The sequence below is a fragment of the Psammomys obesus genome, unplaced genomic scaffold (assembly GCF_907164565.1).
Source record: "Psammomys obesus unplaced genomic scaffold, mPsaObe1.curated_primary_1811, whole genome shotgun sequence".
NCBI lineage: Eukaryota > Metazoa > Chordata > Mammalia > Rodentia > Muridae > Psammomys > Psammomys obesus.
Genome location: NW_026585644.1, coordinates 13744592 through 13770102, shown reverse-complemented (window position 1 = coordinate 13770102; position 25511 = coordinate 13744592). Strand labels below are relative to the sequence as shown.

Here is a 25511-nt window from a genome sequence, read left to right as displayed (position 1 = left end):
TTTTTATATTTGGATTTATATTTTTTTAAACAATTTTATGTTTTCTTTACAACTCAAAGAAGCAGGTCCTCTTCTGTCTCATTCAAACAAAGATGATGTGGTGTTCAAGTGTGGGCTATTTTCCTTTGCATGTTTTTCACACAGCCATCAATCACATAGTACAGAAGTTTATAACTGGCTGGAATAGCTGGTTTCTTGAGTTGGTCTTGCTGGTTGACTTCTGCCAGATTTTCAAACGCAGGCCCTCTGCTACTGATTTCACATGTCACACACACGCACACATATCACATGCTTACACACAGGTAAACATGTGTCTACACGTGTTCTCCTCTCCTTGTCCTCTAGAGGAATCAAATGCATCACTGAGTAGCAGCACATGCTTGGAGTGACAGTGGCCCTGTGAATCATGAACTGGGTTTTTTTGTTTGTTTGTTTTTCAGATTGAAATCAGAGATATGCAAAGAGAAGCTTATCCAAGTCTGAGCTCAGGGTTTTAGGGTCCTCCACACTCAGTGTTACATCTCCTTGGCAGCCAAAGGAAGTTAAGTCTCAGTGTTTTCTAGAGTTCTTCCGGTGCTGGGGCCTGCAGCTCACTGTGGTCTTGGCTTTCTACAGCTGTTGGCCTTCTGTATGATCAGCCTTTAAGGTTCTCTTCTCTTCTCAGCACTTTTGTGGTATTTATAGTCTCAGCAGCCCAAGTTTTAAATCACAGCTCTCTGAAATCTGTTTCTAACTACTCAGAAACTCTTCACCCACCCTCTAGCCGCTACTGCCATGGCTGGGCTGGAAGCTGGAGCAACTGTCTGTCCTTCATGATTCCAGCTCAGCTCAGCCTACCAATCATAAAGTCTCTAGTGAGGTTAGGATGGTCAGTGTGCACATGTGGAGGTCTGTTGGACTGCTACCACGAGAGGGGAGAGGATAACTGTTTACATAGCCAAACACACACGTCCATTAGCAGTCATGAGTTGTGGAGGGGTTCTAATTCCTCCAGACTGGGAAGAGCTACAGAGAAGTCACTGAACGCATGGGTGGATGGCTGAGCTGTCTCTGGGTCTTCTGAAACAGTTATGGGTAAATCAAGTAGCCCTGGCAGGTTATTTAAAGTAGCCATGACTTAAGCAGAGTCTCCTGGAACAAAGCTGTGAACTGTGCTTTATCCGAAACATCTGTGACTGAAGTCTCTTCCATGTTAGTAGCTGTCTTGGAGCATCTGTGTCTAGATCCAAGTCTCCCTAAGCAGTTGTAAGATATTTAAAGCAGCCAGTTATCTTAATTACAGCTGGAGGAACGGTGAGAAGCATGGCTGTGTGACGGACAGCTCCTGCACACAGGCTTGTCTTTTTTAGCTCTCTCATTATTTCTTGTGTTCCATTTCAGTAGCTTTTGCTTCCGTTTTTATTCTTTATTTTTCTTCTGCTTACTTCTTCAGGAAAACGACTGCTCATTTTATTATAATTCTTTAAAACTTATTGTTAATTGATAAATTAAAACTATGTAACTATCACAGGTAACAAAATGCTTTGGAATGGTGACAACCATCAATTTCCTTTCTCTGTATGAGTGTATACACAATTCACTGTCTCCCACAGTCACTATAAAACTATACAGGAGTCTGAAATAAGCACACAGTTGTGCTAAAAAGAGGAACTACCTGTTAAATCATACGTTTGCATGCTTAAGCCTTTTCATCAACATCAAACTCATAGGTTTTTTTTTTTTTTTCAAATCAGCAGGAAGATTCACCTTGCAAGTATGTCACCTTGAAGATAGATTTATGTTGGAAAGATTCTTCTCTGAGCATAACTGATGATTTTTCTTTAAGAACTAAAACCAGAATTTATTGTAAGATTGATAAGGCAAATCTGGGCAATGTATGAGGTATTTTACAAATGGAACACCTCTACGAAGGTTATGATCCTGACAAATTAAGTCTACATATATAATTAACAGTGCCTCGATAATTTATTCTGTAACACAGAATAATGTATACCTAAGATTTGATAAAAGAATAATACTGTCAAATAAATCTTGGTATAACAATGTTTTCAAAATCTACATGCCATTCACTCAAGAAATTGGTTCTTGGATAAATGCTTCTAATTTTATTAACAAACTACTAGTGTTAAAAAGTGAATAGCCTTTCTTTCAATTATGTTTTCTCATCATTAAAAAAAAAATCATACTTTGCAGAAGACAAACAGCAGTACTTATCACTAAGTCTGGAATGCCAATAACAAGCATGCTTCCCCCAGCTTATCATAACCTCCAACTGCACATCTCTAGGGATCAAGAAACTATGATCTGCCCGTTTGTGAATCTCCCTGTAGCCTGGCACATAGAAAACAGCAATAAATATTCCCTGTGTGGTGATATTAATAAATAAATAAGCTGCTTGTGCTGAGCAGGTCTTCATTTGGGCACAAATGACTGCGAACACTCCATCTGGGTTCATCATGTGAATTGAGCTCTGGGTGGGGTGGGGATAGGGGAGTGGGAGCTTTGCCTTCACTGGGATAGAGCTGACTTTTCGAAAAGGCAGGGGTGAGTGAGAGGATGAGTGAAAGAATATCCACTGGGGAATGCTAACTAATTAAGAGCCTATTTGAATTTCACTGCAATGTAGAATGAGACCTAAGGGCTTGTCCTGCCGGTACTACCCTCCTCTCCCTCATCTTGTTTTTCAAGATGTAGCTTTAATGGCATCTCCATATATGCTCCCTTTTTCACAGGCAACTAGGCATCAGGTACTCTGAATGGCTGCACAGTAGGGTTCTCTCTCTCTGCCCAAACACTAGACTTTATGCTTCATGATGAATTGTCTCTTTCATCCTTCTTGTCCTTTAAAGCCAACATGATCGGAGTCCATTTTCTTAGTGTGAACTGCTCATGAAAACCTTTGGCAGACTTCATCTTAAGCAACCACCAAATGGACCCAAGCACTTGACCCCTCCACGTCATGATGCTGGAGTGAGCCAATGTGTCAGAAACTAAAGACTACTGCACAGTGGAGGGTCTGTGTGGTTCTAGAAAGACCTTGATGAAAGCCTGGGAGACTCTGATTTTCATCCTGAGGTGACCCTCTAGGCAATGACACAAGTCAAATGCTCCCTGAATTTCTGCACCCTTGAATTTAAAATAGGCAAAATCAGATGCGGTTTCTTCAGAGCTCATGAAGACCTTCAGGTCCCTGGTGTGTGGTCATTAGCAAATTCAAGCTTTCCTTTTCAATCCTAAGGCTGTGTCTATGAACACACTTCGATAAACATGGGTTAATAGAAAAAAATATATTTAGAGGAAAATAACATAAAAATAGAGACCCTCCCCTTCCCAAATGTAAGACTTACCACTTCTTCATGGGTTGCATGTTCTACATTAATGCCATTAACCTGAACAGACGACAAATGAAGAATTTTGAGGATAGTGGCTGACAGGAATAAGCTTAAGATTTAAAGGTGGAATGGAGTTATTAAAGTTTAAGGTACTAACCTGTAGCACAGCGTCTCCTATGAACAACATCTCTGTCTGGTCAGCTGCGGGGTTGCAAAAGTAGCAATATTGTTAAGGGGACCTCAGCAACCTTTCTTTACAGCAGGCTTTAACCAACATTGCGTTTAATAGCTGCCACCCATGTGCTTGCGTGTCTGCCTGTGTTTGTGCATGTATGCCCCAAGTTGTATGTTCTGATGTGTTCGCATATCAGCGTGAATGCGATTGGGAGGAAAACAGTGTGAAAGTGTGCATGCTGTGAGCATGCTTGTAGGTAGGTGTGGAATGTACACTCACATGCATGCACGTGTGTGTGCATGCCTATGTGTGTCAGTCTGTGCTACTATGTGTGTGTATGTTGTATGTGCACAAGAGTTTGTATATATATGTGTGTAGGCATGATTGTATGGGACTGTGGGAAAATGTAAGACCCCAGTGACATCAATGCATGACAGATCTTAAGCATGTTAAGAGCCTTGTGTTGTGAAACACAAAACAGCACTCCCTCTAATGGATTTGAACAAAGTGTCTGGAATGTTTGGCTCACACTTTTCATTAAGTCGATGCAGACAACACACAAGGAATTTCAGACGCCATTCGGCATATCCCTCTCCTTAACTTGAATGTGCTGTCATTAAGGAGGGAAAGATTGCATTACACAGGTGAATGAAATTTCACAAACATTTCTACATTTCCCTGTCGTAAGAGGAGAGATGATTCTGTAAGACCACATGAAGCATTTTCTTTCATATATGATCAGAGGGAAGTCTGTTTACAAGTTTGTTTGAATTTGTTAAGGTCTTTCATTAAATACTAAAAAAAAGAATGATCTATTTCCCCCCCTCACTGGAATTCTCTTTATACTGTATGAACAGCTGGATGTACTGGTTCACACCTTTAATTACAGTGCTCATGAGACAGGCAGACAGAGCTCTGTGAGGCCAGCCTGGTTTACACAGTAAGTTCCATGATAGCCAGAGCTATACTGTGAGGCCTTGTCTCACCAACCAACCAACCAGCCAACCAAACAAGAACATCATGAGATAATGACAGCTGTCAGTATTATTTTCACTCATTGACAACATTAAATAAGATAGAAAATGATGTATATTTTCTGCATGTCTGACTCTTAAAGCCAGGATGCTAAGTAATCAGATTCTTATCCTACTAAAGCTTACAATAGACAAGCTCCCACAGACCACCTCCTATTGTGACCCTTTGGCTCACTTCAGATGCTCAAAATTCTCTTTCCCTTCATCCTTGCCACCTCTGTTGCCATCCCTGGCCCTCAACACCTCAGCCTCCCTCTGCTCACGGCTTTGTACAACACTCCTCTTCAGCTGTGGCAGAGTGGGGTGAGGCTCAGTGAGAATCACTAACCCTCTGGTACCCAGGAGGAATAAGTGAGATCTGGATCTACAACAGCATCAAAGCCTCAAAGTTCAGGGAATCAAACTCCATCAAAAGATACTGCGCACATATTTATACATATACAGCCTGGAAATGGCTGTATATGAGTTTTCAGGGGTGTGTGTGTGCCTGTATCTCTGTCAGATACATATTGAGGAGGTCTGTTTTGTTCCCAGGATGGCCAGAAGCCATCAAGTGACACAGAGAGATTCTCTCAGTGGGTAGAGAGGGAGGAGCTGATGCTCAGCCATGCCTACACCTATATTCCTGTGCCGGGGCCATGTTTACAACTGCATCTCCATACGTGCTATCCCTTATTCTCTGCGTCCTGTGCTGTGGCCATGCTCTTACCTGTTCCCTCCTGCCTTGCCACACCTTCAGCCCTGTGCTACACTGTGCCCATGTCTGTGTCCGCATTCCTTTTACTTGTGTAATGCTTACACCTGTTCTTTCCTGCCATGATGTAACAGTACCTGGATTCCCACACTAAACTAAGCTCTAACTGTTTTTTCCTTCTAGGACATGCCCTATACCTGTGCTACGTTTTCTGGGTTCAGAGTAGTCTCTGTAGGGCTGGAGAATCCTTAGATGACAATGAATGCTAGGTCGGGCAACCTATATACCAAAGCATTGTCTTCTAATGCATCTTTCACAGAATAACATCTGATTGGAGAGACGTCTGCTTTATTAAAACTTCTCAGGCCGTGAGGCTTGCATGTCTGACTCAACATATTCCCTGTTCGGCACCAGCTCCCAGGCCACCAGGACTTCCATCTGGGAGAAGCAGCTACTTCCTATATCCTCCAGACTGGATGGTCTTGTGTTCTGCCAGCTGTGCTGGGTCCATTTGCTCCATGCCAGCTGGGCAACAGGAGGATCAGCCCTAAGAAACTACTGTGCAATTCTGATGTACACACAGACACCTTGTTATAAATTCCCAAGTAATAAAATTAAAATGTCAGCAGCCACCTAGGTAAATAGCAAAGCACTTGAATAAAATTTCAAAAGATTTTGAAAAGGAATTAACATCCTTAAAGAAAATGGGCTAGCCAGCCTCTAAGGCACGGTCAGGAGACCAGAAGTCAGAGGTAAGTGCCTGCTGACCATCCCATGGCTCCTATGCCTCTCTACCCCTGCCTTGAAAGGCAGTTCTTCTCCCTCCCCTGGGAGTTAAAGAGGCAGTGGTGGGAAATTTTTGAAGAACAGACAGAGGGAAGTGGCCGGCGGCGCTTGCCTGTCCTTCAGGAAGGAAATGCAAGCACAAGCATTCTCCCTTCTCACACTGTTTCTTTGTTGTCTGCTACTTTGTTCTATTTGTGGCAATAACCAGCTTTACTAAAACCACCAGTACCTGAATTCAAAGGGAACGCTAAGCTTTATTTCTAGAATGATCAAGGCTCTTATATAGGCAGATGCAAAAATAGTTACAAGGCAATTTAGTTAAAGTGTTATCCACTATTTCATTGAACTTCAAATGATTCTTGGTGTAAATTTAATTCTAGCTTAAAAAAATGAAAAGAACATAAAAAAGGCAAAAGCTACATGGCTTATCGTTATATGTACTTAGCGTCACTAATAACATCTCAGAATAAAGGTAATGTAAGAAAACAAGTGAGGACTCTGCTCAGCTCAAGGTTAAAGCTGAGGTTGTTAGGGATTTGGCAGGGGCCACCACAGTGAAGTAGGAAATGGCCCAGTCTTAGCTGAATGAAAGGTGATTAGGAATAATCTTCAGAGCCCCGTCCCTACCAGCTACCACTAAGTCCCATTGGGTCTACTCATCTTTCTGAGTCCTGACCCATAGAGGTACAAATTTTCCTGTTCTCTCTTTCTTTAGATGCTGGCCAGATCCTACATGTGTTTTTTCTAGTGTTTGACTCTTCTTCACCCTTTCTCAAAATCACCTTTCTAGTCCATATGGCTGACCTGCACATCAGTTTAATTCAACATGGCTTCTTCTTTCCTTCTTTTTCTCCACTCTCCTCCAGGTAGCTGCTAAGATCTGCAAATTTTAAACTCTAATAAAATTGTCCTCAAGCTTAAAGAACTTGTATTTTTTTCAATTAAATTTAAAAAATATTGTCCAACTAAGGGATCAATTTGTCTTAAAACAACAACCAAACAAATTGTCAGGTGTAGTGGCACAGGCCTGTAAGCTCAGCTACTAGACAGGCTAAAGCAGGAAGATTTCACGTTTGATGCCAGGGCCTTGATCTATGCCACAGAGTGACTTCAGTGCAAACTGGAGTAGCACAGTGAGACCCTGTTTAAGCACCTATCTAGAATAAATAATACCCTGTGTTTTATTTCCTGAGTCAGAAACAACAGACAAAGAAACCCAAAGCAAGTTGAATGTGCTATGGTCTGTTATAAAGGACAAACATGAGAGTTGGTTGTGACTTTAATTTTAGTACTGAAAGTTGGTTCTAGCTCATCTTTGTGGAGTAAGGCCGTTATGTACTAAACTAAGCAGGCTGTATTGTAATCCACACAAGCAACTCTTGCAAGTATGTCTGCTGGTGACGAACACTCACAGCTTCCCTTGTCTTGGACTCATTTCTTACTTATTTCTGAAGGACAGCTGTGCTGGGTATAGTTCAAGTTTTAGCACTCAGGTTTTTATTTATGCCATTTCTATTTTAAGACCTTTGAGCCAGGCATGGTGGTATGTGCCTATAATCCTAGCAGTTGGGAGTTAGGAGGAGACTCGTGAGCTCAAGGTCATCCTCAGCTATATAGCAAGTTCAAGGCCAGCCTGGGCTACCTGAGACTCTGTATCCTTAGACTCACAGTGCAGGCATAGGTAGGTACAATCTCCCATAGTGCTAGGGTCTCTTTCTCTAAGTCTTCTCCATTAGAACTGTAATGTTCTCAGGACCACATTTTGCACAAGTGTGACAGACATTCATCCCTCACACAGATAACATCTGAGCAACCTGGTCCCAAACAGGAACACAACTTTTTTTTTTTTTTTTGTATTTTTAAAAAAAATTCATTTTTTATTTTTATCATTTATTACAATTTATTCAAATTTTATCCTCAGCTCTGGCCCCCTTCATCATCTCCTCCGAATCCCACCCCACCTCCCTCTTCTCCCTCTATGCCCCTCCCCTAGCCTACTGATAGAGGAGGTCCTCCTCCCCTTATATTTAACCCTAGCCTTTCAGGTCTCATCAGGACTGGCTGCATTGTCTTCCTCTTTGCAGCCTGGCAAGGCTGCAACCCCGGCCCCCCCCGGGGGGGGGTGCTGATCAGAGAGCCAGCCACTGAGTTCATGTAAGAGGAAATCCCTGCTCCCCTAATTAGGGACCCCACTTGGAGACAGTGTCTATGGGCTACATCTGAGTTGGTGTTTTAGCTCATCTCCATGCATTGTCCTTGGTTGGGGTATCATTCTCTTTAGGGCCTGTAGGGCTCAGCTGTTGATCTAAGAACAACTATTTTTTTTTAAATATAATTTTTTTATGAAAAAGAAAAAAAAAAGAGACAATACTAAAATTTGATCCTGCCAAAAGTAAACAACAAACAGCATTAAGAATCTTTGACCCTTTTGTGTTTCTAGAATAAGTGCTGAAGAACCATCCCTGAGATAATCCAGGCTTTAAAACACCGAAGCAGCTCCACAACTGTTGAACAGTCAGTCTGTGGTTTCAAAATGTAATTTTTCTCAGAATAAGCCTATATACAAAACAGCCTCTGTTTCATTCTCGTTCTTTTTCGTGTTGGGTATCATGCATGCTAAGCTCAAGCCAAACCCTGAGCTGCCTCCCCCACCCCCACAGCCCAATATGAATAGAGTGTCAGCACGTCTGCACATGTCAGCACAGCATGGCTCGACTTACCTAACATCTGTTCTAACCTTGCAGTTCTGCAGTCTTTCACTTACTTTTTGTTTGAGGGCTGCCACAGGCAATAAAATGTTCATGCGTGTTCACTGTTCTGGTGAATCAGGGAAAGCAGTATGCCTGCCCATGCAACCTTTCCTGTGGTGTGACTCTCGCTAGCTCTGCCTCGCAGACAGAAACCAATTAGGCCCTTCATCGTCTGCCACCCCAGGAGTTCCCTACAGCCCCTGAAATCCCGACACACTTTGTCCAGTCACAGGACTACAGTAAGTACCCAACCACCACAATGATTATTTTCTATTTAATCACGCATTCAATAACCCTGGCTCAAAAAAATATTAAGTAAGATGGGAAATTATTCCATTTCCATCAGAGATGGGGACAGGGAGGACCAGGAGGTCTCCTGTTGGGAAGGTGACTCACTACTGCCTACCCTAGGGAACTCGCCATGGGAGTTCAATATCCACTCAGTTCACTTCCCAAATCCTGCCTCTGTTAAGGTTTTATGGCCTGAAAAATTTCAACATCTGACCCAAAACAAGAGAGACAGATTTCACCTCTTTCAAAGTACTGTAAGAACTGAGCACGTGAGGCAACTACTTACAGAGATGCCTTCCTCTTTATGCTGGGGGCCCCCAAGGCTAGAGATACTTTAGTGTTTGTTGTTGCTTGACATTTTTTTTTTCTTCAGTTCTGGTAATAGAATCCAGGTCCTCCCATGTGCTAGAAAGTGCTATACCCAATAGTTAAACAGACAGAGCTTTCTAGAAAGGTTTATTTTACTGCTAACAAGGACATCTAAACTCTTATGGAAGTTTAAAGGATGCTAGACTTTGAAGTATGATACAGATTTAACTTAAATAGTACTTTCTGTTTCCCAGAAGCCCCCCCCCCCAAAGCATAATGCAAGGATTCGGGGGCATTAGGTGACTTCAAGAGCAGAAACAGATGACCCAAAACCCCATGCCTTGGGACCTGTGCAGGTCTTAGCTAAGCACCAGGAGGTTTCACTATCGTGTTCTGAGAAATCTGTCTGGGTCCTGGCTAGGCTTGAGAAGGATCGAGGACACTGGTCCACAGATCTTTGAGGGGCCTCTCCAGGAACCCAAGTAGCTATAACCACCAGCTCCATACTGTCACCTGTGGCCTGGTTCTGACAGTAATTAACAACAGCTTATAGTGTTTCTGTTTGCTTTTCTTTAGTTCTGCCTTAACTCAGCCACTGGAGATGGAGTTAAATTAAAACTGCAATAGATAAATGTGCTTCTGAGCTCTTGGAATATCTCGAAGTTCTTTTTGAGGTTTTCACATTTCTCATTCAGCTATGCCGTCAATTTGATTACCCTTGTCAAGTTCTATTTACTCTGATAGCTTTAAAAGCATATCTCTCATTGATGCCTTAACAATGAAGAAAAGGTGACATATTCTCCCTTTAACTTGTAGCCCAATTCAAGGGTGACATCAGAGTATTCCTTATTTGGATTTGAGGATAGGCCAACCTGAGACCAGAACAAAACTTGTTTGGCATAGGTTCACAGGCAGCTACCACGACGAGCATGCAGTCTGGAATCCTGAACAGATGGGTTTTGTCAAATGCGCTCCAAGTGCCTTTCTGGGTGGAAAAGCAAGCGTCCAAGTCTGAGTGTCCTTTCTCCTCCATATTGTTAAATCTATATTTCTATGATTATATGCTTGAGGCCATTTAACAAAATACGTATTTGAGATGAACACATATGTAGATATATGTATGTATGCATAAAAATCAATACTAAAATGTATATATGCATACTTATATACATAGACACTGCAAATATTAGTTTAATAGGTGATAATAAGTAGACAGATAGATAGAGAATGGGAAGATAAATGGAGAGATGGACCGAGAAACTAAAGATGAATTCACAAACAATCTAATGACTGATGAATAGCTTTTCGTACCATGAGCTTCCTAGGCTAAGGATCTTGTGCTATCTAACTCTGTGTCCTAAGAGCCAGCAAGATACTAGACACTCATAAAAGAATTTCACTGACAGAAAGAAATAAGGAAAGGAGGCTGGGCAGGAGGAGCTCACAAGAGTATTGCAGGTTCTCTGGCTACATGTGTCCTGCCTACTGCCCTTTGTTGTTTCTACTGGCTGTCTTTCTAGCAAACTCCAGTGTCAGCTTAGACATTCCTATATGGAAGGAAGAAAAATCTTGCAAGCCATGGCAGCTTCTGAGAACCTCTGTTTCTAGAGGTTTATCACACAGGAGATACTGCAGTTTTACAGCCTAAGGAAGGAGTACTTTATAATGCTATTTCTAGCATTTACATTCTGGTTAGTAACAACTCATAACTATGGTTGTTAACAGAGGGCTGCCACATATGTATTTACTACTACACATTTTTAAAATAAAACTTAGCTATAATGCGTAGCGTAGTAACCTGGAAAGACACTCGGAGGTCATTTCCTGGCTGGTGTCGGCAGCTCTTTTGCTTGCCTTCTGCTTGATTCTCAATCCTCAACTCCCAGATCTGCCTCTCTTATTGTTCCCAGTAGTCCCTAGTTGGGGACAAAGACCCCTCATCTCCTACTGAGCCATATTCTGAAGAAGGTGAGGTTGGAAGCTGCTCCCCAGTTCCTTTCTTCTCTTCTAACTCATGCTTGGCACAAAACCATTCCATGTTGTGAGTCTTCTATGTGATATGTTAACATGAGAACAAAAACGACCAGAGAGTGGGAGAGCTTGAAAGATTGGGAACAAAGTAGGCTGTCTTTCCATCAAAATGGAAAGAACTACCCATGAACAAAGAAAAAAAAGGAAGATAGCTCAGTGGTGTATATGGGTGGTGATGCCGATGGGGTAGTCAGGTATCCTAGAAAGCCTAGTTGATGGACAAAGCAGATCCTGCCTCCAGGAAGGGAGGTTTTGGGTAACTGGAGGGGATGCATACAAGTCAGGCATGCTCCTGTGTACTCAAACATAGACTACCATGTTTTCCACATTAGGAGGGTAGAGTCTTTGGCTCCTAAAAGGAAAACATACCCTGAAGCTCTGTGTAGGGAGAAAACTGTCACAGTAACTCATGGCAAGTCAGTTGCCTCAGCTTCTCTGAGGGTGAATTTGGGGACGAACTGGAATGAAGATTTACCATCTTTCAACACAGCTGCCCTACTGCATGCATGGGACAAAAGCCTGAAGCAATCCTACAAGCTAAGGGCAGGCAGACGCATGTCCACATTATTTGACAGTGCATGTCCTCCTCAGTTGGAAAAGCAAATCCTCTTTCTTCAAGACCCTGAGGAGGGAGCATATTTTACTATCAAACCTTTCCCTACTGGATGAACGGCATGCTTTCACAAAGCTACGCCCAGAACCACAGACATGGAGGTCAAAACCAAGTATCTGGGCTCAAGCTGCCCTAACAAGGTGATTGGACCATTTTTCTTTTTCCAAATGTTCATGATAGGGAAAAACTCAAACCTTAGGGGAATGTGAGCACGTTAAAAAGTCTTTTGGCATCTTAAAGAAAGGAAGTTTAAATATAAGAATGTTTGAGGTAAGTTATTGTCTTAGTTACTTTTCTACTACAGTAAGACACTATGACCAAGGCAATTTACAGAAAAGAATGTCTAATCTGGGTGTTAGAGATCATCATAATGGGTAGCATGGTGGCAGGCAGCAGGCAGGCATGGTACAGGGGTAGTAGCGGACAGCTTACATCTGATCAACAACCACAAAACAGAGAGAGCTAACAGGGAATGGCATGTATGTTTTTAATCCTCAAAGTCTGTCCCGAGTGGCATGCCTCTTCCACACTTCCTAATCTTTCCTAAATAGTTCTGTTAACTGTGGACCAAACATTCAAATATATGATCCTACAGTGGCCATTCTGATTCAAACCACCAGCGGTATAGTTGTAAAATAATTTGAAATAGTCCATAAAATTATGTATTCTGTTAAACAACCAATAATCAGAATAATCCATGTATCTGGGTCTTATTACCAAGTTTATCTGAAATGCTGCTTTTAAACCTCTTCTCTATTGATACTACAATATGTTACTAAGCTAAGTATCACCCAAACTTACAAGGCAGTAAGTAACTCAGAACAGAAGCAACACAAAGGAGTAAATGAGGAAGCATTAGGGATGTGCCAACTGCACAGTGCTGTAAGGGGCTGCACAGGACAGTGAAGCCAGAAACCAGGAATGTATATGGAAGCAAGGGCCTGGACTGCCCTGTTCCAGTTGCTGCTGTGTATCCTAAGGGAAACTCAGGTGTCTATGCTTCAGTGTCCCCATCTAAAACATGGGAGTGATCCTAACAGGAACTTCTGGGGTCTGTAGAAGCCACTCGATGATGTGTGGAACATAGAAGTGCCAGTTTGAATTTTAATGTCTTTATTCAAACCAGAGACACACCTCGGATGGTGTTTTCCCTCTCCCTTTGTGATGTATGCTATGGAAGCAGATTAGTCTTTTTCAACTTCTTCACCAACACCAATGCTTACCTAACACAGTGTAAATGTTAAGACAAAAAGGAAGGGTCCAAAAAACAATGAGGTCTTACTTCAAAAGCCTGTTCTCCATAAAACTGGAAAATCTAAATGAAATGGATGACTTTCTTGATAGGTTCCATTTATCAAAGTTAAATCAAAATCAGGTTAACAATCTAAATAGGCCTATAGCTCATAAGGAAATAAAAGCAGGCATTGAAAGTCTCCCAACAACAACAACAACAACAAACAACCCAAGGCCAGATGGTTTTAGCACAGAATTCCACCAGGCTTTCAAAGAAGAACTAATATCAATAGCCCTCAAACTATTACACAAAATAGAAGGAACATTGTCAAACTCATTCTATGAGATACAGTCACCTTGATACCTAAATCATAAAAAGATTTAACCAAGAAAGAAAATTTCAGACCAATATCCCTCCTAAATATTGAAGCAAAAATATTCAATAAAATACAAACCAAATTCAAGAACACATCAAAAACATCATTCACCATGATCAGCTAGGCTTCATCCCAGGAAAGCAGGGACGATTCAACATACAAAAATTCATCAATGTAATGCACCATATAAATAAAACCCACATCATTTCTCATTAGATGCTGAAAAAGCCTTTGATAAAATCAAAGTCTCCTTCATGATAAAAGTCTTGGAGAGATCAGGGATACGAAATCCATACCTAAACATAACAAAAGGCCTCCATGTAGGTTCCCAAGTAAGGGGAGCAGGGGCCGCCTCTGTCGTAAACTCAGTTCCTGCTCTTTGATCAGTTGCCCCTGGTAATTTGGCCTCGTCAGGCCACAGAGAAAGAGAATCCAGTCAGTCCTGATGAGACTTGATAAGGTAGGGTCAGATGGCAGGGGAGGAGAACTCTCCCTTTCAGTGGATTAGGGAAAGGAGATAGGGGAGAAGAGGGAAGGAGGGTGGGACCAGGAGGAGATGAGGAAGGTGGCCACAATCAGGATATGAAATGAATAAATTGTAAAAAATAAAAAAGATTAAAAAAACCTGGAGACAAGGGTGTCCCCAGTTGTTAACAGTTATAGTTTTATGTCTGGGTAGTGGGTGAATAAAACAATATAAAAAAGGGAAAAAATAAAAATAAACATAAAGGCAATATACAGCAAGCCAATAGTCAACATCAAATTAAATGGAGAAAAACTTAAAACAATTCCATTAAAATTAGGAACAAAACAAGGCTGTCCACTCTCTATATCAAGCCTTCATAATACTTGAAATTCTATCTAGTGAAAAAAAAAAGAAAGAAACTAAAGGTGGTCAAGGGAACACAAATTAGAAAGGAAAAAGTCAAAGTATCACTATTCACAGGTGATATAATAGTGTATGTAAGGGACCCCAGAATTCGACCAGAGAACTCCTACATCTGATAAGCACCTTTAGCAAAGTGGCTAGATAAAAAATTAACTAAAAAAATATCAGTAGCCCCCCTTCACACAAATGATAAACCTGCTGAGAAAGAAATTAGGGAAACAACTCCCTTCACAATAGACACAAGTAATATGAAATATCTTGGTGTAACTCTAACCAGGCAAGTGAAAGACCTGTATGACAAGAACTTCAAGTCTGTAATAAAAGAAATGTAAAGAAGGTATCAGTAGATGGAAAGACCTCCCATGCTCATGGATCTTTAGGATTAACATAGTAAAAATGGCCATCTTACCAAAAGCAATCTACAGATTCAATGCAATTCCCATCAAAATTCCAACACAATTATTTACAGACCTGGAAAGAGCAGTTCTCAACTACATGTAGAAAAAGAAAAAACCCAGGAGAGCAAAAACAATTCTGTACAATAAAAGATCCTCTGGGCATATCTTCTTCCCTGATCTCAAGCTGTACTATAGAGCAACAGTAATAAAAACTACATAGTACTGGCATAGAAACAGAATGATGGATCAATGTAATCAAATCGAAGACTTGGAAATAAACCCACATACCTACAGACACTTGATTTTTGACAAAGAAGCCAAAACTATACAACTGAAAAAAGAAAGCATTTTCAACAAATGGTGCTGGTCTAATTGGATGTCTGTATGTAGTAGAATGCAAATAGATCCATATTTATCATCCTGTGCAAAACTAAAGTCCAAGTGGATCAAAGACCTCAACATAAAACCAGATACACTAAATCTAATAAAAGTGAAAATGGAGAAGAGCCTTGAATTCAATGGCCCAGGAGACAACCTCCTGAACAGAACACAAACAGCTCAGGCATGAAGATCAACAATTAGTAAGCAGGACCTCATGAAACTGAAAAACTTCTGTAAGATAAAGGACACTGTTAACCAAACAAAATGGCAGCCTACAGATTGGGAAAAGATATCCAATACTACGTCAGACAGAGAACTAATGTATAAAATATATAAAAATTTCAAGAAATTAAATATTAATGAACCAAATAATCCAATTAAAAATGGGGTACAGGGCTAAAAGAGAATTCTCATCAGCAGAATCTCTAATGGCTGAGAAGCACTTAAAAATACTCAACATCCTTAGTCTTTAGGGAAGTGAAAATCAAAACTATTATGAGATTCCACCTTACATCTGTCAGAATGGTTAAATCAAAAACTCAAGTGACAGCACATGCTGGCAAGGATATGGAGAAAGAGGAACCCTCCTCCATTGCTGGTGGAAGTGCAAACTTGGACAACCACTTTGAAAATCAATCTGGAGGTTTCTCAGAAAATTGGAAATAGTTCTACCTCAAGACTCAGCTGTATCACTCTTGGACATATACCCCAAAAATGTTCCACCATACAACAAAGACATTTGCTCAACTATGTTTGTAGCAGCTTTATTTGTAATAGCCACAATCTGGAAACCACCTAGATGTCCCTCAATTGAAGATTGGATAAAGAAATTGTGCTACATCTATACAATGGAATACTACCCACCTATTAAAAACAAGAAAATCATGAAATTTGTAGGCTAATAGATGGAACCAGAAAATATCCTGAGTAGGGTAACCAGACCCAGAAAAACGCTGTATGTACTCACTTATAAGTGGCTATTAGCGATATAGTACAGAATAATCACACTGCAATCCACAGACTCAAAGAAGCTAAGTAACAAGGAGGGCTCAAGGGAGGATGCTTGAATCCTACTCAGAATGGAAAATAGAATAGACAGTGGAAGAGAATGAAGTGTGGAAACTGGGTGATTGGGGGTGTTGGGAGAGGAATGAGGGTGGGGATCAGATGTGGGAGAGCAGGGTTACAGATGAGAGGGCTGGGAGAGAGAAAGGAAACTGAGGGGGTCATCTCAGTGAAGGGAGACCTTTATCAGGATAGGCTCCTGAGAGGATATGGAGGTGACTCTAGCTGAGGGAGACATGGAGACTGAAATGGCCACCTCATAGCCAGGCAGGATTTCCAGTTGAGGGAAGTGGACACCAACACACCCATAATCCCTTCTATCCAAAATTTACCCACAAGAGATGTGGGGATAAAGATAGAGTATTGATTGAGGGAGTGGTCAACCAGTGACTGCCCAAGCTGAAACCCACTCCATTAGGAGAAAGCTGCCCCCTGATGCCAACAATGCTACTTCTCTATCCTTGCAGACAGGAGCCTAGCATAACTGTCCTCTAAGAGGCTTCACCCAGCAGAAGATCAAAACATGCTAAGACCCATAGCCAAACATTAGGTGGAGCTCAGAGGGTCTTGTGAAAGAGTTGAGGGGAAAAATAGAAGGACCCGGAGGAGACAAGAACTCCGCAAGAAGACCAACAGAGTCAAAAAACCTAGTCCCATGAGGCCTTACAGAGACTGAAGCACTAACCAAAGAATAGGCTTGGACTGAACCTACGCCCCTAGCACATTTTTAACTGATGGCCAGCTTGGTCTTTCTGTGTGTCTCCTAGCAAGTGGAGCAAGGGCTGTCTCTAATATGGACTCAGTGGAAGAGGATGCACTTAGTCCTGATTCAAATGGATTAACACACTCATCCTCTTGTGGGTTGGTAAAGGGGAGCTACACCGAGGAAAATGGGGGAGGGGAAAAAGGGAGGAAAGGTGGAACTGGGAGGAGAGGAGAGAGTTTGTGATATAAAGTGAATAAATACATAAATTATAAAAAAGAAAAAAGGAAGAAAGGGAAGGAAGAGGGAGTAGGAATGAATGAATGAATGAGGGCTGTAATTATAGTAGTCATGGACGTTTTGCTGTTTGATAGAGTTTTTTTTTTAATTAACAAATGCACCAGTAACAGACATGCATAAAATTTGATTTGAAATACGTAAGGAATCAAAGGAACTGAAATTTGTGATGAAGTTTTAATGCTCTTAAATTATTTTCAAGATTTCTTTAATAAAATATGTGAGGATAAATTTTCCCCTCATGATGTCAAAATCACACTATATATTAAAAAAGATCTAGAGACAAATATGCTCATATTGCATTCTGTCTGTGGACAGTCTCGGGGTCATCTGGTCCCCTAGCCACAGGGGGAGCAGACCTGTAAGACTCTGGGACTCTGAGATCCTAGTGGGGCCAGGGTTGTCCTCATCTGAACCCTAGTTGTGTGGTAAGAATTCCACAACATTATGCCATTCTCATGTGGTGCCATCAGGATCTGCAAACCTGGTCACGCTCAATAATTTGCCTCTAGGATTCATGTTTCATAGCTGAGGAGGTAAGGAAGATCATCTCCTGAAGGATGGGAGAGCCAGAGCTGAGTTGGGTGCTCTGCCCCTCTCAACTCCTGTGTCCATTTCCGGCCCTAGCCTTGGCATCATCTCTCTTTACATGTGTCCTTATGAGTTCCATCAGTTCAAGTAAAATCCTTCTTTATCTGGTACCTCATCTCTGTTGTTGTCCTTTGAACCCGAGCATCTACACCCCTGCATGGCTCACACCATTGACAAGGGGTATTGCTTTTCTGCCCCTGCTCTCCCCTAACTCCACAGAGCTTGTCAGGTCATTTTATCAAAGTAATTGTCACTCACCTGTTTAAGAACCAGTACACAGTTCACCCCCAGCCACCTGACACTCCATCTACAAAGGGCATCTGAACTCTATTCCCCTCCCTTCGAGCTCAGCTGGGCACCCGGGCCTCCTTACCCCAGCTGTGCTGTCTTTAGTAGCACCTGCCTGTACTCCCCATGCATCAGCCACACATTTTTAACGTGCAGAGCGCATCTCACCGCTTCATGTTTCAAGAGATTTCATGTGGCTGTGGCGCCTCTTAATCATAAAACAAAACCATTATCTACACAGCAAAATAACTTCAAAAAAAGAGCCATGTTTTCTTACTCCCTCATCCTGAACATCTTACATAAGCCACATGGTTCTTGTTCTCTGAATATGCATGGCAGGTGTGTTCATTGCCAGATGTTCCAGCTGTGTACAAATCCTGCAGCAGATGACTTCAGTTTCCTCACTGAATACCCAAGAGAGCTATTTGTTGAACAACGTTGGACGAATTCATGGAAACATAAGAGAACTCTTGACTGCATATCCTTCTCTGATCCAACAGGTTCTATCAGCCTTGTTGCTAATAGCAAGACAGAAGAAAACAGCCTGAGGGACAGCAGTGGTCAGAGAGTGAGAGCTGGAGAATACCCTTCTTCTCCAGGCCTTCTGCCTGGGGATGCCTCAACGCCTATTTAAGTCAGGCTGGGCATCTTGGGGCATGCTGGGATACAGGCAGTTTCTCTCGGAATAAGCAGTTAGTCTTAGCTCCAGTGTCTGACTCTGGTTTCTGGTTTTTCCTACCCAATTCCTAGCCTGTCTGAAGACTCTATCCTTAATTGGATAATAGTGTATGTTCTGCATGTCCGCATCTGGGTGAAAAGAGTCAACTCTGTGACTCACGTCTGGGAATAGCTTCGTCTGATGCCTCCATGCATTAGTGACTGGTGTGCCTACTGCTGTGAGGCCAATCTCCCAGGGATCCTGCAACATTGAGCCCTAAGTACCATACTCCCACCATCTTCTTCATGTGGGGCAAAACCCTCAATCATCCTCACATAGAGATACGGGGTGAGTCAGCCCTCCTCTGCCCATGACTTGAGCCTGTGTCATACAGTAAGACATGAACACAGGAGAACAGCCCTAACCCTAACTGTAATCATAACACATATTTCCTTCAGATGTTTTATGCAAAATACTACAGGGTATCTGAAATAGAAGATGAACGTAATAGAGACCTGAAGAAAGGTGTCTTTGAAATACTCCATCCAACACTGAGAGGGTCTTGTAGAAAAGGGACTGGGGAAGGGTAACATTGTCAACATATTCTCTGGTTTGGCTGTTTGCTATGGTGGCGGATGTCAGATGGAAAGAGGTGTGTGAGACGACAGCAACTTTATGTCAAGTCTGCTGGACTGCAGTTAAGTGAGAAGCCTCCAGAGAGCCGAAGAAAAGAATCCCCTTACAAACACTGTGCCAGTATGCCCACACTGTAGACAGCTCTGTTTGCAACTTTCTAGGTCCTATGCCCTCTGACCATACACATCTAATTATAGTACTTAGGTAGAGGGGGATTCCAGTGAGCTCACATAGGCCTTTTCTCAAAACCGCAGCCCCACTTCCACTCTCCAGCCTTAGGTGACTTGGGTAGCCTCCTGCACCAAGATTTTCTCTCTCGATGGAGTGTAAAATTCTCCACGGATTTTTATCTGTTTGTTAGTCTCATTACTTTATGAAGCGTTTCACATCCAAAAGTAAAAGAATGCACCAATGAAAAAAGACTGGTAATTTTACAAAGATCACCTATAGAGAGAGAAATACACAGGAGCAGTCTTTCTTCAATTATTAATCAGCCAAGCAGATGGTTGACAGGGGCGCAGAAGTAATTAAACAGCTAACACACAGGAGAATTGATTTACTCCTCACTTATAGAATTTCACTTTCTATGCACCAGAGCCTACACTTCTGCAAAGCATGTCGGCTCCACAACATCTGATAAACAGCACAGAACCTGCAGTCCCATTTAACCACCACGCTTGCTTCTAAATGCTTTAAAATTTTCAAAAAGAATGCTTATTTGATTCTGAGAACTGTGTAACTCTTTCACTTTCCTGCTTGCTGAGGTTAGAACTAAGCTCATATTTTCTGTTCAAATGAAATTCCCTGGTGCCACCAGGGGAAAAAAAAAAGTATGCATAGGAAGATATGCACCTCTATTCATTCTATCCTGACCCACAGGGTGTATCCTCTGTCCTGCCTCTGGGGGCCACTGAAAGCTGCATTCTTAGGCTTACTGGCTCTCAATCCTAATTAGATGTCCTGCCTGCTGCAAGCAGGGTTTGTCACCTTGTTTTTTTTATTTATTTATTTATTTATTTATTTATTTATTTATTTATTTATTTATTTATTATTTTTTTTCTTTTTAGTTACATTTTGTTAACTCTGTGTCCCAGCTGTATCCCACTCCCTCATTCCCTCCCCAACCCCACACTCCCTCCCTGGTCTCCTCCCTGCCCCTTTCCAAGTCCACTGATTGATAGGGGAGGACCTCCTCCCCTTTCATCTGACCCTGTTTTATCAGGTATCTTCAGGGCTGGCTGCAAAGTCCTCCTCTGTGGCCTAACAGACTGCTCCTCCCCGGGGGGGTGGGCAAACAGCCTGCCCTTGAGATCCTGTTAGAAATAGTCCGTGTTCCCCTTACTTTGGAAAACTACTTGGTTACTGAGCTACCACGGGCCACATCCGAGCAGAAGTTCTAGGTTATATCCATAGATGGTCCTTGGTTGAGTGTCAGTCTCAGAAAAGACCCTGAGAAAGGAGGAAACTGCATCCCTGCCTTGACTCCTAAATGTCCCAAGTGAAGGCAATATTTCATGTAGATTCCAGCTTTTTAAATGAACTAAAAATGCATTTAAGGGTATCACAGGGGTCCACAGTCCCTCTGAAGATTCACCTCTCACTGAACACAATTCCCTGCCCTCTGTGACCTCTGTCAGAGCGTGGATGGCCTATGACACAGACTTCCTTCATCTTCTGCCTTTAAAGCTCTCAACCTACAGCATTCTGTAGCCCAAGCCAAGGATAATTGTACCAGACCAAGTTGGGTCATTGGCCTATTACCATCAGGTGAAATGAGGAAGTTCTAAGAGGCAGTGCAAGCATATTCTCTTCTCCACACCCCATGCTCTTTGTTTCTAACAGGAGCAGAGCTCAGGCCATGGAAGTCCATGGTGGTTGGCCATCCCTAACTTTGGTCTCAGTTTGAGGTATGGAGGCTCACCAAACTGACCCCACCTCTAAGTGTTCTGACATACTTCTGTTTCAAGTTGAGTCCTAAGGCTTCATGTTGACCCTCAGGACACCAGACTGCAGGGGATTGTCCATATTAACCCCAGCATACCAGCCAGCTCTCCTGGCTGACAAAGCTGAAGGAAGGGCAGAGGAGGCTGTTATGAGAAGCTGGGGGCAGTGTGGCCGGGAATAAAATCATTTTGTGATGTCAGGAAATATCCTGTCTTGCTGAGAATCACCTTCCCCTGCGTGATCGTGTCCTCTCAGAAACCATTAGTTCTGTCTTCCCTAATCAAGGTTGGCACTCCTGTGATGGGCTGATGTGATAGTTAATGCCATGATGGACACGTGCCCTGGTTCCAAGCAGTGAATTCTCAGTTCTCTTCTGGGTCACTCTGGACATGCCTGGAGTTCTGCTTTCATGCCCACGGCCTCTTTCCAGAGATGCCAGTGGATGCTATAGGGCTTCAACCTACATTTAAGTTTCCTCTGCTTTAAAGCAACTATGAGAAACTCATCTCTCAGACCTGTAGTAGTAAGTTGCTCTCTGTAGAACTGGACACATCGCATAGGACAGATCACATTATAAGACACATCCCTTATGGGCTGGCAGCGTTAGCATAAACTAAAAGGGAAGCCAGCCTTTATCAGGGGATCAAGCACACCCTCTGAAAAACACACAGCTACAGCAATGAAGCATAGCTTACAGAATGCAGCCAAATAAGCGTGCGCTGGTTTCTACCATTTTCTTACAATGGTTACAATGTTCACATCCATCATTGGGACCAGTCTCACCTGCTTGGTCTTTGAATATTTTGGATATGACGACAGGGACCCCATGTTCTGCTCCTCCCTAGAAGGCAGAGATGCGAGAGTAAAACAGTTATCAGGACTGACACCGAGGGCTTCGGGACCTGAAGGGCAAAGGTGGCAAGAAAACAAACTCCTACCTTGATACTTAGGCCCAGGCCACCCACAGCTTGTCGACGAAGTGTAACAGTTCTGTGCTTTAAAAAATTTTAGGAAAAAAATAAGTTTAGGTTACAATGCATTATCAGAGAACAAACAAAATAATGTATTTATAACTTCCTAATAAAAAATTAAGCAGTTATTTTTCAATGTCTTGTTTTTTTCTGAGAAAAGGTTTCTCTGTATAGCCTTGTCTGTCCTGTAACTTGCTCTGTAGACCAGGCTGGCCTCGAAATCACAGAGATCCACCAGCTTCTGCCTCCGTGAGTACTGGGATTACAGGCATGCACCACTGTGCCCGGCTCAAAACTTAAGCAATTCTTAAAAAAGAGTTCCAATTTGGCCCTCTCCAACCTCTGCAGTAGCAGTACCCTAGCCAACCTTTCAGCCAGTGGTCTGCTCACAGGGAAACACAGCTGCTGGTAAAATCAGATCCTGCTGAAGGCATCACTGGAAATCCACACAAAATGGCTACAGAGCTGGTTAGCTTGTTGCCTCACCCTCACATTGCTGTGAAGACCAAGCCCCATGAGGAGAGTGCCCATGTCCATTCTCCAAGTGGAGAAGCTGACTCCCTTTTAAAACTGCTTTCCTCAGAGCAGCCCCAGGAGGGGCCCCTCAGCACACATCCATCTCTGCAGCTTCTTCCCTGCACAGGATACATTCCAGATATCAGCTTTTTTAATTTTTATTTTATTTTATTTTTAATTACACTTTCTTTACTTTGTATCCCCCTTCTAGTTCCCTCCTTCCTCCCCTCCCAATTCCTCCCTTCCTCTCCCTTCTCCACGCATGCCCCTTCCCAAGTCCACCGGTAGGGGAAGGTTTCTTTTCCTTCTGATCCTAGTCTGTTAGGTCTCATCAGGTTTTTCTTAACTCCTGAACAAAGATGGCTCATAACATTTAAGTCAATATGATGATAAAAGATACATACATATATATGTGTGTGTGTGTGTATACACTTATAACCGGCAACACTCAAACTATTATCTCTTACATGTGAAATCATGGGCATTCATTTTGCTGTTGTCTAAATTGAAAATTTTCACACATCTGCATGTAGGCATAGGGCAAGTCAGGCAGGCACTATGTTGAAAAGAACAGGGGAGATGTCTGAGGTGCAAGAATAAGCTGAGAAAAGATTTCCTTTCCTGTAGTATTTTATAGGAGCCATAAACATTATACTTTAACTGAAAAGTAATAACATTTGGGCTTCAAAGAACAGATGTTTGAGAAGTAAGGAGAGAGGCTGAGGGACAGGAAAGAACACTCAGGGACCCTGCTTTGTCCTGGGGTTTGAGTACCACAATAGCACAGATGCAAATAGCAGGTTAATAGGGAAAGCTGCTGTGGCCCTTGGCATGTGCAATGTCTTCTGCAGCCTGTCATAGCAGCCTGGAAATGTGCTCTTAGGAAGGAGTATGTCGCTTATAAGATGTCTAAATTCTAGCTGGATGTGGCACCACATGTCTGTTCTTCTGAGAGCTTCCCAGAGCAGCAGGGCATAGAGGCCTGAGTCCATCGCTCCCCACATAGCTGATGCCTTTGATACAACATAAACTCACAACAAGAGCAAAAATGAGAGCAAATACATACATTTTACAGAGGCCATGAGGGGAGGCGCTGCATACCATTGTAACTGGAAGTAGTCTATTGTGTGCATAGAGTATATGTTGAAATAATGAACTCTTTATTAGCGTACACACAAGGAAAGGGCTGAATTTCAGAAGCTTCGGTGTAAGAACTGTCACTTTCATTTTCCTCATCTTGGCTACATTCAAGTGCACCTGGCTCCCATCTCAGACACTCTGGCAGTACTTATCTGAGGGGCCAAGAGTGTTGTCATCCACACTGCAGCAAGGAAGCAGCAGCAGCACAGTTTTAGCCCACATTCATCACAGCGTTAATTGCTACATTCAGGATCTGAAAACAAGCCGAGTGCCTAAGGATGAATGAAAGAATCGAGATTCTGCAGTAGAAGACCGGCGAACCTTGAGCAGGAGGAGAAGCTGCTTACCCATAACAACATATACAAATTGCACGCTACTATTAATACACTGAGACAATTCAGGCGCAGAGGAAAAAGATGGCATGATCTCCCATCTGTGGTGGGTGCCTGGGTTATAAGGTATGGATGTAGCAATATTGCTCGGAAACACAGAGTGTGTAAAACGGGTAATTTATAGCTGGGTGTGGTGGCACATGTCTGAAATTCTAGCAGTTAGGAGATACAGGCAGGAAGATTAGGACTTCGTGTCCATCTCCTGGTTACCTGGGGGAGGTTGAGGCCGGCCAGGGCCACAGGAGACTCTGTCTCAATAAAACACAAACAAAAATGGTTAAGTTCCGGGGCTCTGACTATAAGATATGGGTGATAGTTCAGAATATTGTATTGTACACTTCAAGTTTGCTCAGAGGGTAGATCTTATACTCCAATACCACTGAGACCTACACACATGCACACATGCACACACACACACACACACACACACACACACACACACACACAATGTAAACATGCAAGGTAATATATGTGAATTAGCTTACAGCAATCATTTCACAAAAGATATATAAGTCAAATCATCACACTGTGTATGATGTGATTTTATTTATTTATTTAAAATATGTGTGATTTTATTTATCATTTATATCTTAATAGATTTGATAAAATAAAACCTCCTGTAGGAACAGAGCATCCCCTATTGAGAAAAAGGCCTTAGTTAAGGTTGTATTGTGATAACATACCATTATCAAAATTAACTTGGGGAGGAAAGTGTTATGTTAGCTTGTAGTTCCAACATCACAGTTCATCTTTCAGGGAAGTGAGGGTACTGGCAAGGCAGGAGTTTAGAGGCACAGACCTGGAAACAAGTTTGAAGCCATAACAAATTTTAGTCTAGAAGATTTAAAAAGTAAGGATCCTGGCAGGTAACGAGTTCCACAGAAATTTGAGGAATGCTATATAGGAAAGCTGCCACCAGGACTTCAAAGCCACTTTTGTGCTTAACGAGGAGAGATACAAAGGGTAGGAATTATTTATGTCACAGGAGACAGCTCTGTCTTGACATATTGGTAGTTA

At 42.3% G+C, this 25511-nt stretch overlaps 1 protein-coding gene across 1 annotated transcript in view; it reads right to left on the bottom strand.

The window, feature by feature from the left end:
* The window catches only part of Sntg2 (syntrophin gamma 2), a 218490-nt gene that overhangs the window by 118897 nt on the left and 74082 nt on the right, over window positions 1–25511 (bottom strand). The window contains exons 3-6 of the mRNA XM_055624844.1: window positions 22414–22470; window positions 22259–22316; window positions 3490–3533; window positions 3348–3389 (exon numbers count right to left, since the gene is read on the bottom strand). Coding sequence (XP_055480819.1) covers window positions 3348–3389; window positions 3490–3533; window positions 22259–22316; window positions 22414–22470 — 201 coding nt within the window. The remainder of the gene's footprint in view (window positions 1–3347; window positions 3390–3489; window positions 3534–22258; window positions 22317–22413; window positions 22471–25511) is intronic.